Raw genomic sequence first — 19789 nt, 5'->3', positions numbered from 1 at the left:
GGTACAAGGTTGACAAAAGGGCAAATTGCAATATTACCAACGAGAGGTGTTATACCTAGGTCAGTTAACCTCAGCAAATGACACAAGGATAACACCAGATGGAGTGGCATCTGTGCGCGCCACCAACCGACCTGCCACAGTAAGACATGCACACATTCTTAGGGCTGTGTAACTACTGTAGAGCATCGATCCTAGATTACGCAGCATATACCAGACCACTCCTTCAAGCCGTCGAGGCACAAAAAGGCAACCACAACCTCGAATGGACAGCTGACCTGATAAAAGACATGATAAAAAACGATCTGAAGGAAGTAATATCCACAGTCCAGTGCTCGCTACCCCAGATTATACTCAAGAGTTCTATATATTCTGCCATGCTATTGGCCAACTCATGACTACAGTGTTGACTCAAAGTACCATGGGCCACAAACCACTGGCCTATTACAGCGGCACACTAGACTCAGTAATGCAGGGACAATTTGCATGCACACAAGCACTTGCAGCTGCGTTCGTGATAGAAAGAATACCACCATTGTGATGGGCTGCTCCGTCACGTTGTACGTTTAACACTCGGTATTCGCCATTTTGGAAAGGTCGGCATATGAAATAATCCTCAAGTCCAAACATCCATACTGTGAGCATTTATTCTGACTCGACATACATCACCACAACAGCGCATGCAATGGAAAAGGAGGGGCTTTAGCAGCCCAGACGACTTCTCCAGTGCAACATGCTGCTCTGCTTGACTTGCTGATTTCAGCATTGTGTCAACCCTCTGTAGCAGCGGTCGTCAAATGCGCTGCCCACACCCATAACAGATGGAATTTCACTGGGAGACGCTGCAGCCAAAATAGCGGCCTATCTTCCGGTCCCAGTAATTGCTCAATACGTCCTGACTACACCCTCCAGCAATCATGTGGACGCCCCATGTACAACCTTGCCTGTTGCACAACTCATCGAACTGCAAGGCAGAGCGCCAAGTAATGAGAAATGTGGTTGTAAAGGGGATGCATACAATCCCTGACAGATTTGCTGTGGTGAGAAGAATGCAGTGGCAAAGCAGTAATGCCATACGAACTACTGACAATATCTTTTGAACAACTCCACCATCCCACCCACAGTTCAAAGCAACACATCACTGCAGGCATACAGGACAATCTTCAGGAACACCTCATGAACATGGTCATACACTCAAACATTCAACACAGGCATGACGCTCTGAACGCTGAGGGGCACATTGCCCACCCTATTGGGCTGTTCCTTGAGCTACACATAAGATTATACCGACATGGGAGAAAGATGCAATGTATCTCGCTATTTAATTCTTGTGGTCTGCCACTTTTTCACAGTAGGTTGAAGCAGGATCTTGTGCACATCCAGATGCCAAATGTGCAGCCACATATTTAGTGCGCAAGGTTTTCCCTCAATGGGGTGTATGTGATGTTAGTCTGTCAGTGGCACATATTTCTTCAATGAGCTCTTCAAAGAGGTCAGAGCACTACTTGGCATTAAACACTGGATGCGTTAATTTATCATCCCCAGGTTAACAGTGTTGTGGAGAGGATCCATGGCCCTCAAGAGCAAACTGTCTAAGCTTTGCACCATGTTGAAAAATAACTGGGTGCATTGCTTACCCCTTGGCCCTCTTTAGTTTATGCACACAACCCTGCAAAGACCGCCATTTATCACCCCAGGGAGTAATTGGCTGTCGCATAAACACACCCATATCCCCCTGTATGAGGGCATCAGATGCACTTAGAGCAGCAGCGATTTTAGGAGAAGAATTTAAAGAATACTTGGCAACATTAACACGCCCCATTAAATGTATCTCCCAACAGATTGCCCTGTCCTAGCAGAAGATGCATCAGACACGACACAAGACTGTGACAAATTTCCCCAACCGCTGCTGCCTGGGGATTTCATTTACGGAAGAAGTTTCGTCCGTAAGTGGAATAAACCCAGATTTCATGGTCCCCATGAAGTGGTGTTTTCCATGCCTCTTGCTGTAAAAGTGAAAGGGCTTTGATACTGGATACTCCTCTCAGATGTCCGTAGGGCACCACCAGATACTACACAAGCGCCTTAAAAATCACTCAATGTTATTCACTGAGCCCATTGTCTATTATTAGTCACCCCCTTTCAGCGTCACACTGCTGAAGAATATTTTATAAAACCTCTGCTCTAGTCATTCTTTCTCCTCTCATTCTTTTTTTCTCTCACCACTACTTCTTCCCTTTCTTTGTCCTCCTTCCTTATTCCCCGTTTCCCTTACTTTCTTTTGTGTGCATTATTATTTTCTTTTCAGAGCAAAGACAATGGAACTGCCTGTCTCGAATACATCTGTAAATATTAGAAACAAATGTTAGATATCAACCTGTCCCCAGATGTTCCTATTCATACACATGTGGTATGCATTTTTGTGCAGGACTGTTCGCCATTTTAATGTTTAGTTTGGGAATTTATTGGGGAGCTTCTTTTATATTAGCTCATATAAAAGAGAGGGAAGGTGTGTACTCACAAATCTAACCAATAGTACTCGAAATATGCATATCAATGATGACCCTATTAACAATGGTAACAAATCAACAAGTACACCTATATACGTATTAGAAAAAGGATAAGCATGATGTTGGAACATTTGGTTACATTTATTTTTAAAAGCATTGTTCATACCATAAGCATTTATGATGATGTTGGCAGTAAAGGGGTTGTTAGTGATAGTGTACCTATGAGCTCGCAAAGGAGAAAGAAACAGCAAGCACGAAGGGCGAAGTAAGAATCGTACCACGGCTTATGCCAGGATGCAATTTCGGATGTATGCCACCAAGATATGACCAATAGTTGGTATACGGGCATGGCATGAGTGTGGTAAGGAGGCAAATGGCAACTTTTGCTTTTCGGTCACTCATTCTGCACGCATCATGGTTCCCGAGGTATTAGTACCACAGGCAGTACCAATTATAGAGGCACAGTGCCTGGTTCATCTTGCGCTATGTAGGGTTAAAGGCACCTTCCAGGCACACGGTACGACTAGAGCTCGTTGATCCAGACCCTCTGCTATGTAACAGCAACCTGACGGACATTAAATGCCTACAGCAGCCATATTTAGTGATCCAAGGACTCAAGTATATTAACAGTAAATGGCATGAAACCACACTCACCTGCCTGGTAGAGGGACTCCTATCATATGTCTCGAGTGGAATCAAATAGTGCACAAATCTGGACAGAGCGCGTTACAAAGTTGACATGGATTGCAGCAATAGAAAAACCAGTAAAGGTGCTTCGAGAATAAACATATGAACTTCACTTCCACAGTGAAGGAACTATTTTTATCGGCTCAACTGAGAAGTGCAACAGGAAGATTCCAGACCTGAAGAAGGGCACAGCACCTGTGATGGATTACTACTGGGTCTGTGGCCAACAAGGGTACTTGGACCTCCCTCCATCATGGAAGGGCTACTGTTTGTTGGCCACGTTGCACTGAGCAATACTAGTAATCCCAGAAGAACACTTTCAAGGGGGGGGGGCAATACCCGACACAGTCCCAACCGTTTCTCCCGCCTTCGAGGAAGAGAACCCATTACTGCTGCCAGAATTTCACATTCTGCCTGGAAGAGAACAATATGAGAAGTTGCAGAGGAAGAACTATCTCTCCAGAGACTCTGCCGCATTTTTCGGCGAGATTCCTGATGAACACAGAGATTGTTCAGCTCTGCAGAAGCCTTAATCGCCTCGCTCTTGTTACCCAGTGTACAAGCAGCAGCCAACACCAAATGGCTGCAAATTGTGCGCTGGTCCAATTTGTGAATGACACCGAACACGGGTTCAACGTCATAAAGGTCGAGCTGCTTATGTTATGTTACTTGGCATTTATATAGCGCTCTCATTGGTATGACCTCAAAGCGATGGTAGTTTGAACGCCGTTGGGAACCGTAGTTCAGGTCGGGAGAAAGAGCAGGTGTTGTAGGGTGCGTGGGTACACCTGTTATGTGGGCAGCTGATGTAATTGTCGGATGGTAGCTGCATCCTAGCATTAGGTGTGGTGTTGAAGATATTAGTTGAATGTGTTTGCAGTCTGGTGGGTGGACATCTAGATTGGGTTTGGTTGTGTTAGGCCTGAAGGACTCTTAAGTGAGCAGCTAGGTCGGAATGTCATGGGAAAGCTGCGTTTTATTAGGGTGGTGAGGTTTTCATGGGGTAGTGTTCGTATGTTAACAGCTAGGCCGAATTTATCAGGGGTATTGCGGTGTTCTAGTTGTGTGATGGTGCATAGTTGAGAGTAGGCGTAGTGATGTGATATGGTATGATGGTTCATCTTTAAAGCGCCCGAGACCAGGCACGTGCACGGATCACATCGACATACTGACAACACAGCCACAGTGGGTTGGTCTTACGGTGACAGGCGGGTGCATACGGATATATAGCAACAGCATGGGGGACAAGAAAGCAGAGGACATGGTGACACATGGGCATACATGGTGACGAGAGGGTTGGGGTAATACATTGGGATACATAGCAACATCACGGGAACAGGATGGCAGGGAGCACAGTGACACACGGACACACAGTGACAGGGGGTGGGTTTACAGCGATAGGATGGAACATAGGGATATACAGCAACCGCATGACGATGCAGAACAGGTAAGTTCTCGATATGCTGACTGCGATGGAAGGATGTGTGTGCAGAACGATCAGGGATTCCTGCTGCACATTCCTGCCCCCTGAAGACGCGGAGAGCGGGTTGTTGTCCCATATAATCGCAGGCGTACATGGTCTGGTAGTTTGCATGAAAAAAGAAGCAGGAATCCAGGGGGACGATTGGTTTGAAATTGCGTTTGACTGGGCCCTGTCTTTGCTGGGTTTCATCGTAAAGATGCTGGTACCTGTCATCTTGTTCATTTTTGGTCATCTTCTGCACCTGCCAAATGGCCTCCGGTGTTGTGCCAACGCAGTACCTGGTAGCACAATGATGGTGTCAATTGGGGTTCCAAAAGTACCTTGCAATACAAAAAAATAGTGCTATCCAAACTGACCACCCCATCCCTCACGTGATCCCCATCCCCTATGGAGACTAAGTAGATCACTTTTATCATACCAGCATTGTCCCTCGGCCCCCGACCCCAAAAACGGACGAAATATGGGTAGACCTAGCAGGCGATGGGGGGGATGTATCTACAGGACATGTACCCCTGAAGAGAATGCACAATCAGGAGAAAGCTTGTGCTCCGTGTGTAGGACCTGGATACCGCGAAAGGGAACCCCACCATATGAGGAAGCAGTGAGAAGGGAGAATGAGCGCATGCGCGCAGGGAAATTTGTTACTGTAAAAGTAACGGAAGGGGGAATGTTGGGGAGGGAATGAACCTATCCTACCACCCTAGGCGCTTTAGGATGAGGTGAACACCCTTGAGAGATCTCTAATAGCCCAAGGGGCGCCCCCGAACGATCAAACATTATATGTGATTTAGACATAAGGCGTGCATATCAACAGACACCTTTTTGTAGCCATGGTCGAAGTATAGGCCCTGCATGTCCAATTAGTGTTGAGTGTGCTTGACACAGGTCGCAAGCTGGGGGGGGGGGTCAGAGGTAGTGGCTATAACTCATGGTAGGCTGGGTGGCCTTGCAGGCCAAATTCAACAAAATTGCAAAGTTTATATGCATACTCTGTCTAAATCACAAAGACCCCCCTCCCTAGCCCCCCATGGCTATTGGAGATCTCTCAAGGGTGCTTGCCTCATCCCAAAGCGCCTTCCGGTGTGGGATAGGTTAATTCCCTTCCCAACAATATCTCTGGAGCAAGCAAGTCAACCGATCTATCTCTCTCAAAGAAATTAGCCAGACTTTTGTTTAGTTTAACTATCACTTCCTCACTCCAGGTTAAACGGTGCTTCCCGCCATTCAAAAATACTTTAGGTAGGTATTTATTTCTAATATGGACGGATGAGGAAATAGAGCATTTTACTTCCAAAAAGGTTGTGTTCACTGTAGGGAGAATGTTGTATTTCTAGTTTTGCGACACAGGGAAAGATATTGTGGTGTTGTAAGTCCTTTCTGATTGAAATTGGAATCCCTGTTCTTCAAAGTAATACAAAGTTAGCGTACCCCAGAGGAGAGCTTCAGTCCACAGAGGGTTCTCACCCTCTTGGATTTCTCTAGGGCTCAGTAACCTTCTGTCCCTCTCCCCACCTCCTGCACCCCGTGGCATTCTGGGTCTGACAGTGTACACAGCTACTTGGTACAGCAGCAGCCAGGATTGGACCTTTAACAGTGTTGCAGTGCACAGAGCTGCTGTAGAGTTTTGCTTCTATAAGAGGTTTGGGGGGTGCACAGAACCTCCAATTAGTGGATTCATCTTTGGACACTTCATGCACAAGGATTCCCTGGAACCTGATTGGAGTACACTCTCTGCCAGAAAGGTGAAAACCAGGAGCTGCAAGGAAGCGGAAAGCGCTTTTCCCTAACGATCATAAGGGTTTATTTGGGATTATCAGCTGTCTGGATAATGCCTACTGCAACTGAGCCACTGGTAACCTAGGACCTGCTCACTCGAGGTGAAGGAACCCTACAAGTGATCTCTATGAACCTTCTTGGTTGGGAAGGGCAGAAGAAGACTTCCCTTGCTCCGAGACCCTGAATTGTGTCTATGAACAACCAACGAACCTAGAAAGCAACCTCTTGCTCTCTCCTTGCATCTCCAAGCTCCTTCACTGTTTGTGTAAGGCAGGACCTCCTGACAAGAAAAGCAATCCTCTAAAGAAAAAAAGCTTGGTGCACCTCTTTGCAAGGAAAACAAGATTTATTTTGTATGCAAAAAGGAAAAAGGTGGCAGAAGGTCCTGTAGAACCAAACTGACGCGAAGCTCTCAGTTCAAGGCAAACATGGGGTTATATGGAGTGACATAGTCACTGATGACGCGCACAATGTACTGTTCATCCCTCACCCTCATTATATACATACTACCAGTCTCCTACAGTTTCTCGGCCGATTGGCCACATTCTAATCTACCCCTGCCCTCTAGCATGTGCTCCCCTATTCTGTCACCTTGGGTTCCTGCTGCCTGATAGGCAGACCTCCTAGATTGTTGCTCTCGCACTGGGCCTAGTCACATGGTGCGCACCTGGTCGTTAACATGATCTCTGTGGATACCTCAAGTCAAATTAGCCCTTCGGAATAATGGAGAGCTTCTCTTGATATCAGACATGCAGGCACCTGCACCATGCCTCTCCGTCGTGGGACTATATTTGTTGGCCTCACCTCTTGCTCCTTGTATTGCAAATCACAGGATACGTCACTCCTGGTTCCCCCTTATCAACTGCCCCTCCCAGGAGATTCCCATGGGCCTCTCGAGGACCACACTAATCGGCCAAATTCTGATGGATTTAGGTATTCTGTGTTATGGGGCATGTGGCAGTTAAAATGGGATGGTCATTATTCTGGTGGGCGCTAATACTCTAAATCTAGGCCAGGCCTTTTGGCAGCTCAAAGCCTTTACTCCGGCTTCCATGAGTTTGTCCTCCAGGATGGGCGCAGGCCTTCCCGTGCTCGGCCATTCACATTCCTTTCTGGTTTCGCAGGCCCGAAGCTCAAAACGGACATTTTGGAAGGCCTCTATGTTCGGTTTCACTGCTGGGGCTTGAAGGTGATTCAAAACTCATTACTAGGCTATGCTGCTACTTTTAACAGGGCCTGCAACTTACTAGGCCTCACTTCAAATATGGCGGTGCGTCAGTATTTCCCGTGTCGGGCACCAGGGCCTACATTTACAACCTTGTACATTATATTTCAACTACTACTTCAGTGGCACTCGTGCCCTCTACCTGGGCCTAGGTATATATTCTTGACTGCTACAAAACAACTCTGATTATTAGCACTTCACAAGTTCTACCCCCCCTAAAGCCGCGCACGTTCACTTCCTCGTGCATTCATATATTTTCTGCAGCCTAAACTGTTTGGGTGGGCATGGGAGCTGGTTGTGCATCCCAACATTGATTTAGGCACATTCAACATTGTCCAAGCTGCTGCAAGAGAACCGCCAGAGTTCTCTTTGTCCTTAATGCTCCATCATCTCTACATCGAAGACCTGCTGAGTCTTCAAGCATCCCCAACTCTACACTGTCCACTCAGCGCCTTAACCTCTAAGCAGTTGTCACTGCAGCACCACTGCACTGTGTTGAGCTAGGTAAGCCTTCTCACCACTGAATGCATGCACAGCACCACATTGTTGGAACCAGTCCCCAACGCTCCCTGACTTGACCCCCGCCCAGTGCTGAATGTGCTCAGGCTCCCAGTATGACTCATAGAAACCTGTCTCAATGTGCTTGAGACCAGAAGTCATGGTATTTGAAGTGTCCTTGTTCCAGTGGCCCGACATAAAGGATCCTAATTTCTGCGGAAATATTTTACCTCAACCACCAGGGAACAAAAGTTGACTAGCCATTGGCTAATGATGATTGATTGATTCTTGGTGACTAAGATATGGTGTGCTGTCTGAGTGTGTAGAATTGAGGTGGTGAGTGACTGACTTTTTATAGCTGGCTAGTAGGTTGCAAGGTGAAATATTTCCCCCCCTGCCTCAATTCCCCTGTCTACAAATCCAGGGTGCCCTCTAAAATAGTAATTCTCTGTGTTTTCCCTTACATAGATGGCTTATTAATGTTTTTATTAGTTGTATGCGTTTTTTGGTAGTTAAGATCCTTTTTTTTTTTTTTTAGAACCTTGGGTGGACATTCTTTCATTTTGGTACAACAGTACTATTTTTGGCCCGGATTGCTTCTGTATCAGCTGACCCGCCTCTTGAAGAGTATAGCCTGCCCTTGGAATGTGCTAGCCCAAATGGCGAAGGCGGTATGCCTTTCTGGCTGTGCATGTTTCCTCTTTACAGTTGGGATCACCTTTGGTTTAGTAGTAGTGTTGGGCGCAGTCGAATCTTTAGCCACTACTCTTTACTAGACTCCTGCAGAGCAGAAGTCATTTCAAAAGAGTGCCAAGCAGGCTTCCAGGTAGTAGGGGGCCACACTTGCTGACTGTGTTTTATCCTAGCTATACTGTACTGTTGCTTTCCACTTTTGTTATATAATTTATTTATTTCATTTTATTTCTTTTTTGGATAAGCAGGAGCTAGAAGCAGCTCCTGGGTATCCAGCATTAACCATTGAACAGGAGCTACCCCTGCGTAAAGTTTCGCAGATCTAACTTGCACATTAGAGCCAAACGTATCATTTTATCCTTTATTTAGGACGTCTTATACTTTAAATACTGCATAGATTTGTCCTAATGTTTATTTAAACATTGACCCAAATGCACAGTTACATTCACATAGTTTGTTCAGCATCAATTGGCCTGGGGAGACGAATGTAGCTCCTAGCGCTGCATAGCTCCCATCTCCCTTAATTTCTGAACTGTGTGTGTCTGTGTGCATGTGTGTACTCTAATCCCTTTTGACGTGTGCAGTGAATTTTCAACATAGACGATTTGTGCTGGACCTCACAGCCCAAACAGCTGGACGGATTGAAGCGTTGGCTTAAGGCCTTTTTGTTGTTTGTGGTTATTCCGTGCAGTATTTTGGTTGGAAGGGGTGGCAAGAGGACAACAAGAAAAATGTGGAAGTTGAAGGGGGTCTGGGGGCTGAGTTTGCAACACAAAGCTTTTGTGTAATTGTTCATTTATACAGCGCTTGTTTATACAGCGCTTATAGCAGGTGGAGTGCTTCAAAGCTGGAAGAGAACAAGGGAGTACAGTAATCGTTCTTAGGCATTGAAGTTTCCAAATGATAAAGTAAAACTAGCATACTAGGCCTGATTGCTATAGCCAATATCTCAAAGCAAACTGCGTCACAGAAACACTGTGTGATGTGAGGGGAATAGAGAGGGCAGCAGAGGTGAGGAGGCTATCAGGGGGAGGAGGGGGCTGCAAAACCATTTTTCCCCTGGCTATTTTCTGATATTCGCAGTTATAAACTACACGTAGCCATGCCTATCAGTAGACCATACTAAAATAGGCACCCATCCATGCAGTAACTGGAGCTGACCCTGCTTAGCTTCAAAGCGAGGACAGGCCGGACCCCTCGGTCCTTGTTGCTGTAAGTGGTCTTTCTCGCTTTGAAGCAAAGCATGGTCGGTCCCATTTACTGCATGGACCTGGATGCCTATTCTAGTATGGTCTATCGATAGGTCCTGGATATTGCGCCAGAGGCTTCCCCCCTCAACCCCCAAAGCAGCGACTGCCCGCTTCAGGTCCCCTCCCCATGCTTCTCCAGTAGGAGTTCGCATTTGTCATTTTACCCATGCATGGGAGGGGAATCGTGTTCGACAAGTGGATACTTTCCAATGTAGCGGGAGGCTATTGCATAGAACTCATAAAGAGGCCACCCGCCAAGACAGATAGACAACGCAGGAGGAACAGCACGTCTCGCTGGAAAAGGTCAAAGCACTGCTGGAAAAGGACGCTTTAGAGATTGTCCCAGCAAACAAGGGTATATATTCAATATACTGCCTTGTGCCAAAGAAAGACCTTACAATGCACCCTATCCGAGACCTGAGCCCTGCAAACACATATGTCATGCCACAAAAGCTTTGCATGACAACGCTACAAGAAGTAATCTCACTGCTAAAACAAGGGGACTATATGGCAACATTGGACATCAAAGAGGCATGCTTTCATATTTCAGTGTTCCCAGCGCACTGAAAATTGCTGTGCTTCAAAATGGCAAATCAGCACTACCGATTCAATGTGCTCCCCTTTGGCACAGCCTCAGCTTCAAGGGTATTCACCAAGGTATTGGCGTTGGTGGTGGCGCACTTACGCAGACATTCCCAGTGTACCTGCATCTGGACGACTGGCTGATAATGGAGGAATTTCCACCCCCCCCCCCACCTTCTATTCCAATTGGGGTTTTCAAGCAACGAGAACAAATCAAGCCTTGTTCCAGGCCAAACCAAGCATGTCCTAGGAGCTGCTATAAAGACAAAAGGAGGGGCTAGTCTACCCCTCAAAACAAAACTAGTTCAAAACATACTGCTGCAAATACCTAATTATCTGGCCGGTCACCAAATAACCGTGCGCAAGGGCGCCTGCTCGGCATGCGCCCAATGCAGGAGTGGTTAGCAAAACAGTGGTCTCAGGCAAGCGGTCAGTGGGACGATCTAGTGGTTATTTCGCTAACCCTAGTGCAAGCTCTTCGCTGGTGGTCAAGGGAAAATCTGTTAAAAGGGCAACCCTTTAACAATCCTCCAATACAATCGACAATTACAACAGACTCCTCACTGTCCGGATGGGGAGCCCATTACCTTCACCACACAGTGCATGGCCTGTGGACACAGATCACAGCCAAAGCTCGCATCAACCTTCTAGAACTTCTAGCGGTACTCCAAGCCGTGCAGGCTTTCCAACTGCATCTAACAGACATAACTGTGCAAGTCCTCACAGACGGCACCACTGCTATGTTCTACATAAACAAGCATGGAGGCAAACACTCTCCAAGCTCCAAGTCTGTCCAGGCTATCCCAGAAAATTTGAAAGTGGGCACTCGAGGACAACATGTTCCTAGTCTCTCCACATTCCAGGGGAACTCCATTCTCGAGCAGACTCTCTTAGCAGAGATCCTCTACCCGAATAACACGAGTGGCAACTGAACAGAGGAATTCTAGACTGTTTTCTCCCTCTGGGGTTATCCTCCTTTAGACTTGTTCACCACAAGTCTTAGCGCATAATGCCCATACTTCGCATCCACGTTTCCCCAACTCCGATCCAAGAGAAACGTCCTGTGGATGATCTGGTCAGGGAAATTTGCTTATGCTTTTCCATCGACACCGCTCCTGAGCAGGAAAGTGCACAAGATGCACCAGGAACAAGCCACTCTAATACCGGTTGCTCCTATGTGGGCAAGACAACCTTGGTTTCCACATCGACTCAAACTGGCGAGATGCGAACCAATCAAGCTCCCATGCCCCCACAACATGCTGTCCCAGCACGGGGGGACAACATTCTACCCACATCCTCAATCTATGAACTTGGCAGCTTGTCTCCTAAAGTCAGAGTTTGGCCATTTAAGTGTATGGAAATCCCCAAGGAGGCACGCAAACCTAACACCAGGCACAGATACTCCTTCACAAATTATTCACTTCATGCTCCACGTACTAGACTCTGGCCTAGTATTCAACTCCATTAAGGTTCACCTAGCGGCTCTGTCCATGTACACCACTTCACAAAACTAGGTGTTCTGGTGCAAAGTCCTGTTAAGGCTTTCATGGAAGGATTAAAGAGACCAAACCCCCACAGAGATCTTAATGTTTTACTCTCGAAGCTCATGGTTCTTCCCTTCAAGCTGTTATGCTCACCTGATATCCACAGGGGCGCCACACAATACTGGATGGAGGACTAAGCGCTATCCCGGACCCCTCTCTGCTTGGTTATGTGCCAGATGTTGGGTAGTGCCTATAACGGGAGAATGGAGGCTTAAGATACTGGTTCTGTGATGGGTGGACTCCCACCTCCCTCTGGTCCAAATCCCCTCCCTTGGGTTATTGCTCACCTTAGGTTTTTGTGCTTTGAACTCTCCGTCCTGCGTCTCTTTGCAGGGGCGCATGGTTGGTGCGGGCGTTCCGTGGACCTAGTTGCTTCACTGGTCCGTGTGCCTTCATGCAGGGTCCAGACCGGCTGTGACTCCGACTCTGCTTGCTGTCTTCCAGGTGAGTTCTAATGTCTTTTCCGTCTTTTATCTCTGTCTTTCCTCCGTTTTCTGTCTTCTCTGCGTCTTGCTCCACTACGCTGTTCCCTAACAACAATGTCTCTTGTTTTCATAGGGATGGTTGCGATCTCGGAGTTGCCGCGCCAATGGCGAAGACCATGGTGAGTTATTGATGCGTGGAGCGCTGCGCTGTTTATTGATGTTAATTGCTGATCTGTGTTCTCTTCCCTCCTTTGTCCAGGTTGCTGTGATGTTCCGGAGTGGTGAGCGATTGAAGCACTGATTGCCCAGGTAAGTGCTTTGTTAATGCTGACCTTGTTCCTTCTCCCTTGCAGGTTGCAGTGAAACCTGGAGATGGGCGAGGTAAGCGAAGCGCAGGATGGATTCAAGACCGGTTACTTCACAGGTAAGTGTTCTTGCTCGCTAATGCTGTTCTTGTTCTTCCAGGTATTAATGGAATCCGGATCTAGGGCTTCAGGATCGGGCCGCCGGAGAAGCAGATGAGCAGGAGCTGGACACAGTGAGCGTTATGCTGCAGGAGTGCAGAATAACGCAAAGTGTGTTCTGCTGTTTGGGTGTGGTTTAAATAGCCCAGGTAAAGTAGTTTCAGGCCAAGTCGTTCCAGGCCCAGCCACACTCAAAACACTAGACTGCATGGCTTGGTTCTAAAGAACTGAGCTGTGTAATAGGCCTCCGTGTTGAATTAAGGTCCAAAACTGGTATTGCTTTATTCCTGCTAATGAGCCTGGCGCCAAAGGCACCACGATTGACACCATGTATGTTTCTGATGGAGTTTTAAGGCCCTTGGGGCCAGTGTGAAGGGCTTTAGCCCCACTGCTGCCAGGGGGCTTTTATACCTGAGGGGGTCAGGGGCATGGATCGTTACACAAGCCTATGCACAAATCCCGCCTCAAACACTGAACATACAAGACGGCCTTTCTGGTAGCCATCACCTCAATAAGAAGAGTTAGTGTGCTGCAAGCCTTGTCTGCGCAAAACCCTTTCTTTATCCTCAAAGTGAATGCACCCTAGGTTTTCACCTAGATTCATATCCAAGTTCCATGTTAACTAATCCATTGAACTACCTGCCTTCTTTCAAAATCCTTCAGACTCAGCCGAGAAAAACCCCCATACACTTCAAGGTTGTCCTATGTAAACAAAACAAAACTCCTAAGAAAAACATTTAAACTGTTTGTCTCCATAGCACCTGGCAGGGAAGGTGATACGTTTCAAAGAACACCATCTCCAGATGGATAGTGAAATGTATGCAGCTCTGCTATTCCCCATCAAAGAAAACTCTGCCTTTCACACCAAGAGCTCACTCTATCGGAGGTACAGGAGCTACTTTGGCTTTTGTTACAAGTCCCACTAGACTGCATTGACACATTCGAAAGCAGATTCACAGGTGGGCCAAGCGATGCTAAAACATCTGTTTGCTGCCGTACCTTCTCCCAACCCACCTCCTTCTGATACTGCTCGCTAGTAAATGCATAGCATGTGATCTAAGCAGATCCACGAGCCTCAGAAGGGATACAATACTCAACGTAATCTTATTTCTATAGCTTGCATCTGCTTAGATTCACATTCACCCACCCTTCCTCCCCTCTTGGAATAGGTGCATTGATGTTTTTCTGGATTTATCGCTTCTTATCTGCTTTATTACATCTGTACTCGTTCTACACTTCATGATACCTCATGTCAGAAACGAAACAATCTGAGGCACCTCAACGCGCGAAGGACCGTGGGTACAGTGGACGTCGCACGAGGGATGGTATTACTGACACACCGTGTTGACGTCCCTTTTCGAGTTTTCGAAAACAAATAATGTAATAGTACGCAACTACCACTAGATGTCAACCTATGCATAGCATGTGAATCTGAGCAGATACAAGCATTACAAATACAATTACGGCGAGTAATGTATCCCACATACTGCCCCAATATGGTTTAAAGATCGTCTATGTTCCCAGTGCTCTCTAATGGACTGTTTTGTATTTTGTTTGTCTTTTGCAGAATTGCATTCTGGTATGTGTAGTCTCCCTGTTAAGATGGGGGCGGGGGGTAATGCCACAAGTGTACATTTTAGCCTAACTTGTTCTATAAGGATTTATATATTTGAGTGACACTATGGTATGTGTACTTTTCAAGTTTTCTTTATAAGGCAGAGTATTGTTGAAGGCCAGACATGTGGGTGAGGAGGGGAAATGATAATGGGGCAAGTAAGTCATGAGTTTTGCCCAGGATGTGGCAAGAGGGGTAACAATCCTGGACACTAGTGCAGTTATTTTCCCCTGATTGTGTCTGCTTTTCAGGGCACAAGTAAAGAACACTTGGGTGGACGGCATAACTTTGTTTCAGAGGGCAGTAGCCCCTTGGTTTCTTTTTTTGAGGTTGGCAAGATTGCTCAAGAATGAGGCTACCAGGATTTTACTCAGGTTGTCATGTTCCCAGTTCAGACGCTTACCCACAAGACCACAAGCCCGTGTTTCGTATTTGGTTTTAGTTTTCCAGGTAATATTTCACGACAGATTGCTGGGTGAAAAAGGTGAGTACCTTTTCTACTTTGCTCGCATATTTATTGGAACATTTCCTCACTCAGGTTATTTTTCTAGCGTTCATTACTTTCTTTCAAAAGTCCAATGCTATTTTTGTCTTGCACACTTTCTTCTAAGGGGAAGGTCAATCAATTGAACTACATTTGTATATTTCACTTTAAGATTATGTTCGCTTACTGTGCATTTATTCATGGGTGCCAGCTTTTCATTTTCGTTATGGGAGCAAAAGTACCTGTGCGTATGTTATTCTCACAGCCGGTTGTTTCTTTCCCTTTTCCGCACTGCTTAAATGTGGTTAGTTGGTCGTGCAATGTATCGCAAGAGACCAGCTATAGAACGAGGGGCTTGTAGCACATGGCTTAACCAAAGTGTGTTATCCGTGGCAAATAGTTCAATCTCACTGCGCATTGCCTAAACAATTGAGTTGAGTTCTCAAAGCCTGCCATCTTCTGTACATAACAATACCACTGTCAAAATCAGTCTGTAATTGATGAACGTCTTTGAGCGATGGTTGCCTTAGGGTGGATTTCGAGGTTAACGTTTCCAACCTGGGCATATGTTGTTCTTGCAGCCCGTCATGAGATGTTACCCTACTTATGCAGGGAATTAAACAATAAAAGAATATTTGGGTTTACACTGGGAAAAAGTTATCCATGATTTTTTGAATGGGCACACAGGACACCACTGATAACGCAGATTCTGAAATGTTTTGAAAGCACGGGGAAAACGTCACCAGAAGTAAAAAACAAGAGGAAATGCTCATTATAGTTCTAACTGCGGCTATGGCAAAAAAGAAATTTTAATGTTTTTCGTAATTTTAATGGGTACAGTGAGGTCGGGTGAAAAATCACTATCCATGGCCAGTTGTCTGGTAGTGATTTCAAAAATGGTCGGCACAGCCAAAGGCGTTTCCCTCTGGCCATGACCAAAGGCCATAGCTAGTGGTCTGGGAAGATTTGTCCACTACCCATGGCCGAAGGTCCATGGCTATTGGTCTGGTAGTCTTCTAAAATATACAGTGGACATTGCTGAAGGCCATGGCCAGTGGCTTGGAAAAAATGTACGGAATAACAAAATCCTTGAAATCCAATGAGAAAACGTTTGTTGCAAGGACGTTAAGGTGAACAATACATTGTAAAAAAAAAAAAAACCTTTTTGAAATTTGAAGGAACACATTTTAGTTACTGGGACATTAAGGTGACTACTTAAAGCTAAGAAAATCCTCCTATTCAGATAAAGATACCTTAACTTTGTGCTACCTGTTGCGCAGTCTTCGACCACAATGACATCATTGGTAACATCAAAAATTACATCATATGACACGACAGATTACATCTTTGATGCATCAGACATACCATTTATGACTTGCCTAATAAAGCTTTGATTAACTAAGTAACCATTTAGGTCGTGGCCTTTGCCTTGTTCATGGCTAGTTATATTTGTACGATATGCAGAGGCCATTGCTGAAGGCTGTGTTACTGGCTATGGCTAAAGACAATGGCTACTGGCCAGTTAGTGTTTGAAAATATACAGTAATCCCGGCCAAAGGCTGTGGCCACTGACTGTGGTTGAAAGCCTTGACTACTGCCCCTTAATGTATTAAAATATACAGGGGATACCGCTGAAGGCCATGGCTAGTGGCTGGTTAGTGTTGTGAAATATATCGTGGACACAAACCAAGGCCGTGACCACTGGCCATGGATGAAATCCATTGTTGGTGGCCCCTTAATGTGTTAAAATAAGAGTAGCCTGTCCAATGGCTATGGCTACTATTCAGTTACTGTTGTGTAATACACAGTGGGCACGGCTGAAGACCATGGCTAGTGGCTCCTTAATACAGGAGGCATGGCTGAAGGCTCTGGCCAAAGGCCATGGTTTATGGCTCCTTAATATGGTAAATTATACAGCGGGCACAGCTAGAGGCTGTGGTCACTGGTTATGAACGGTTAGTGTTGTAATGTGATTTGTGATGTCATTGTGGTCGAAGGCTGTGCAACTGGGGGCGTGAAGTTACGGTGGCTTTCACTGAATTTCAGGGGGTTTTCACTTTCACGTCCCTGCAACCAACGTTTTTTTCCTTGAATTTGAAAGTTTTTGTTTTTCTTTTTTCAATGTATTTCTCACCTTAACGACCTGGCAACAAGTTCTTAAAAAAAAAAAACAGTTGGTGTATTTTATTGAATATATATAGTCTTTCTGATGCTCGTGGGTCTGCTTAGTCGCATGCAGTGCCTCCAATAATACTTCCAGGCAGTAGGAAGTGTCTAGATATTAAGCAGCAGTACGTACGTGCAAATGCTCTCGCCTAGAGGCGGGTGCAGTTATGTTCACCGTATTAAGTGAGCATGCAAGTTACTGCTCATTTTGGATATCTCTACTCTCCAGTCCAAGCATCCTCGCAGCATGTAACACCACGTGGACGTGGGTGGGGTTTACGGCCATTGAACATTACATGTCCTAATATGGCCTTGATCCCAGTGTGCTGCAAGGAATGATCCTTGGGGAAGTTTGGCCCATTAGCTGAGCAAGTTAAAGAATATACGTACATGACACATTGATTCCAAAAACATGAGTTTGGTTGTAACCCATTACAAAATGAATACCGCACACAAACGTAAAGAACATTACAATTTCTTCAGTGATCATTTTCTTAAAACGCAGGGAAGCCAAAAGACACACAAACACCCCACGACTAGACCAACCAATCCAATGCATAATTGCTCGGTATGGTTATTTTAGACCAAACGCAGTTGTTCTTAGCTTCTATCTCGGTTATGCTACATTAATCCTAATGTGTGTCGAAAGAAGACGATGACTTGGAATGTCTACCAATTTCTCCCAGTCTATGGGAAATTATTACCAGATCATTTAACAGCCGACCATGTTAATGTTTACGTTCACTTTTGACAATGCAAACCAATATTTCCCTGTTTTGCTGGCGTGGATTCTCTGCAAAATGGTTCGTTTATATTTTTATCTGGGGTGCATGGGGGGGGGGGGCAGCTGCATGCACTTTGTACAACCGATTTTCTTCCTGTCTTTTGAGGATGCCTGCTTTCCTTCAGAAGCTCTTATATAAAATATGACTCCCTACATGAAGTTTATTTGACCTGCTTTCCCTTATTCCAGTCTCTGTCATCCCTCTTTCTCTCTTCCAGGGTTGCCACTCAAACCACCGGTTCTAGTACCAACAGCCCAGTCGCACCAGTATGGGGCCTGTAAGTACATTTTCTGGCTTCCATTTTCTTACCGAGGTGAATTTGACTGAATAAAAGACTAGGTGGCTGCTCCCTCCTTCAGAGAGGCTGCCGCGCTTCTGTGTGCACAGAAGCCTGGAGGAGAGAGAAACGAAAGACAGTTGACAAACTTTAGTGAAAATACGCTTCATGGGTACAACGTGATGTTTACATGCGATAGCTCGAGCCCAACAGCCGCCAATGGAGTAGGGGCGGGGTGGGGGTAATCTCCACAAAGGTCATTTCCGTTTACAAGAGCACAGATTGTTATGCTAAACTGAAGGCAGATTGTGGATTAAGGCCAGCGCGTAATTTTTTTGGTTTGATAAGCCATATAATGTATTTACCCTCACACCAGTACGGTTAACTCAGTTCGTTAGAGTGCTTGCTGCATGGTGACCCGGGCTTTCATCCCTCCAAAGCAAATGTAATGAATACCTTTTTTGATTTGGGGATAGAAGCACTAAAGTTTACACCACGTCCGTGCAATCTTTTTAAAGTGCTGCATGAACCGTTCCGCATTGCCTGTTTGGCACCGATGTTTTTATTTTTACTACTAACCCATCATTTATATCGCCCCACCCTACCCATCAAGGGCAATGCACCACGAAAGCCAGTCTGTGCACGCTGTTTGTCAAGGCGTTTGGGACTCTAATAAGATATTCAATAACATTGACCACAAGAGGTTCTCATCATTCCTGTGGTTACTTCTCTTAGTAATCAATGCATGTGTTCTCCCTATTATGCCATCCATGGACAGCAGGGTTCGGAGTTTCACATCTGTGTGATATTTCTAGAAGTCCATTAACTAGACCGTGTTTGTTTTCTGGCTTTTGTCGCATGAGCTCAGTGCAGTCCACGGTGCCACATGTTGTGTTTATAGTTTCATCTATCTTGTGTTCATACTGTAGACACAAATGTACCGTTTAAGGCTTTACCCAATATTTACCCACTTTCCTCTAACTATCCTGGTGCTGCCCAAGCTAAGGCCAAGGAAACTGTGAGTGTGATCGTTCATAACTTGCAAACCTTGATTCACCGATATTGGCAGTCTTGTGTTATGCGGGGCAGGAGTAGTAGAATCCTTGTGACTTTGTAGTTGGAAAACCGTCTGATTTAAATTTTGGTGTGATTGATTGAAGAAAGAGTGTGCGTTATCGATTTACCTTTTAGCCTTTGCATATCATCTCAATGTAAAAAATGTGTTTTCTCTAATAAGTTAAACTTTAGTGAGCCACACCCTTCATATCGGGCTTGCTTTCAGTCGGACCGTTTTCAAACCATCATCGCGTTCGAATCTGGTGCTGTCC

The 19789-nt window shown here is 45.7% G+C and overlaps 1 protein-coding gene across 4 annotated transcripts in view; it reads left to right on the top strand.

The window, feature by feature from the left end:
* Window positions 1-19789, top strand: part of PGAM5 (PGAM family member 5, mitochondrial serine/threonine protein phosphatase) — a 164158-nt gene that overhangs the window by 27141 nt on the left and 117228 nt on the right. For 2 of the 4 annotated variants that reach the window (XM_069620013.1, XM_069620012.1), the window contains exon 2: window positions 18402-18461. The exons of the other annotated variants lie outside the window; for them this stretch is intronic. In XM_069620013.1, coding sequence (XP_069476114.1) covers window positions 18402-18461 — 60 coding nt within the window. The remainder of the gene's footprint in view (window positions 1-18401; window positions 18462-19789) is intronic. 4 annotated transcript variants of the gene reach the window in all.

The sequence above is a fragment of the Ambystoma mexicanum genome, chromosome 10, assembly GCF_040938575.1.
Source record: "Ambystoma mexicanum isolate Mex_15411 chromosome 10, UKY_AmexF1_1, whole genome shotgun sequence".
Taxonomy (NCBI): Eukaryota; Metazoa; Chordata; class Amphibia; order Caudata; family Ambystomatidae; genus Ambystoma; species Ambystoma mexicanum.
Note: the sequence above shows the minus strand (reverse complement) of the source record. Positions and strands in the feature narration are given on the sequence as shown.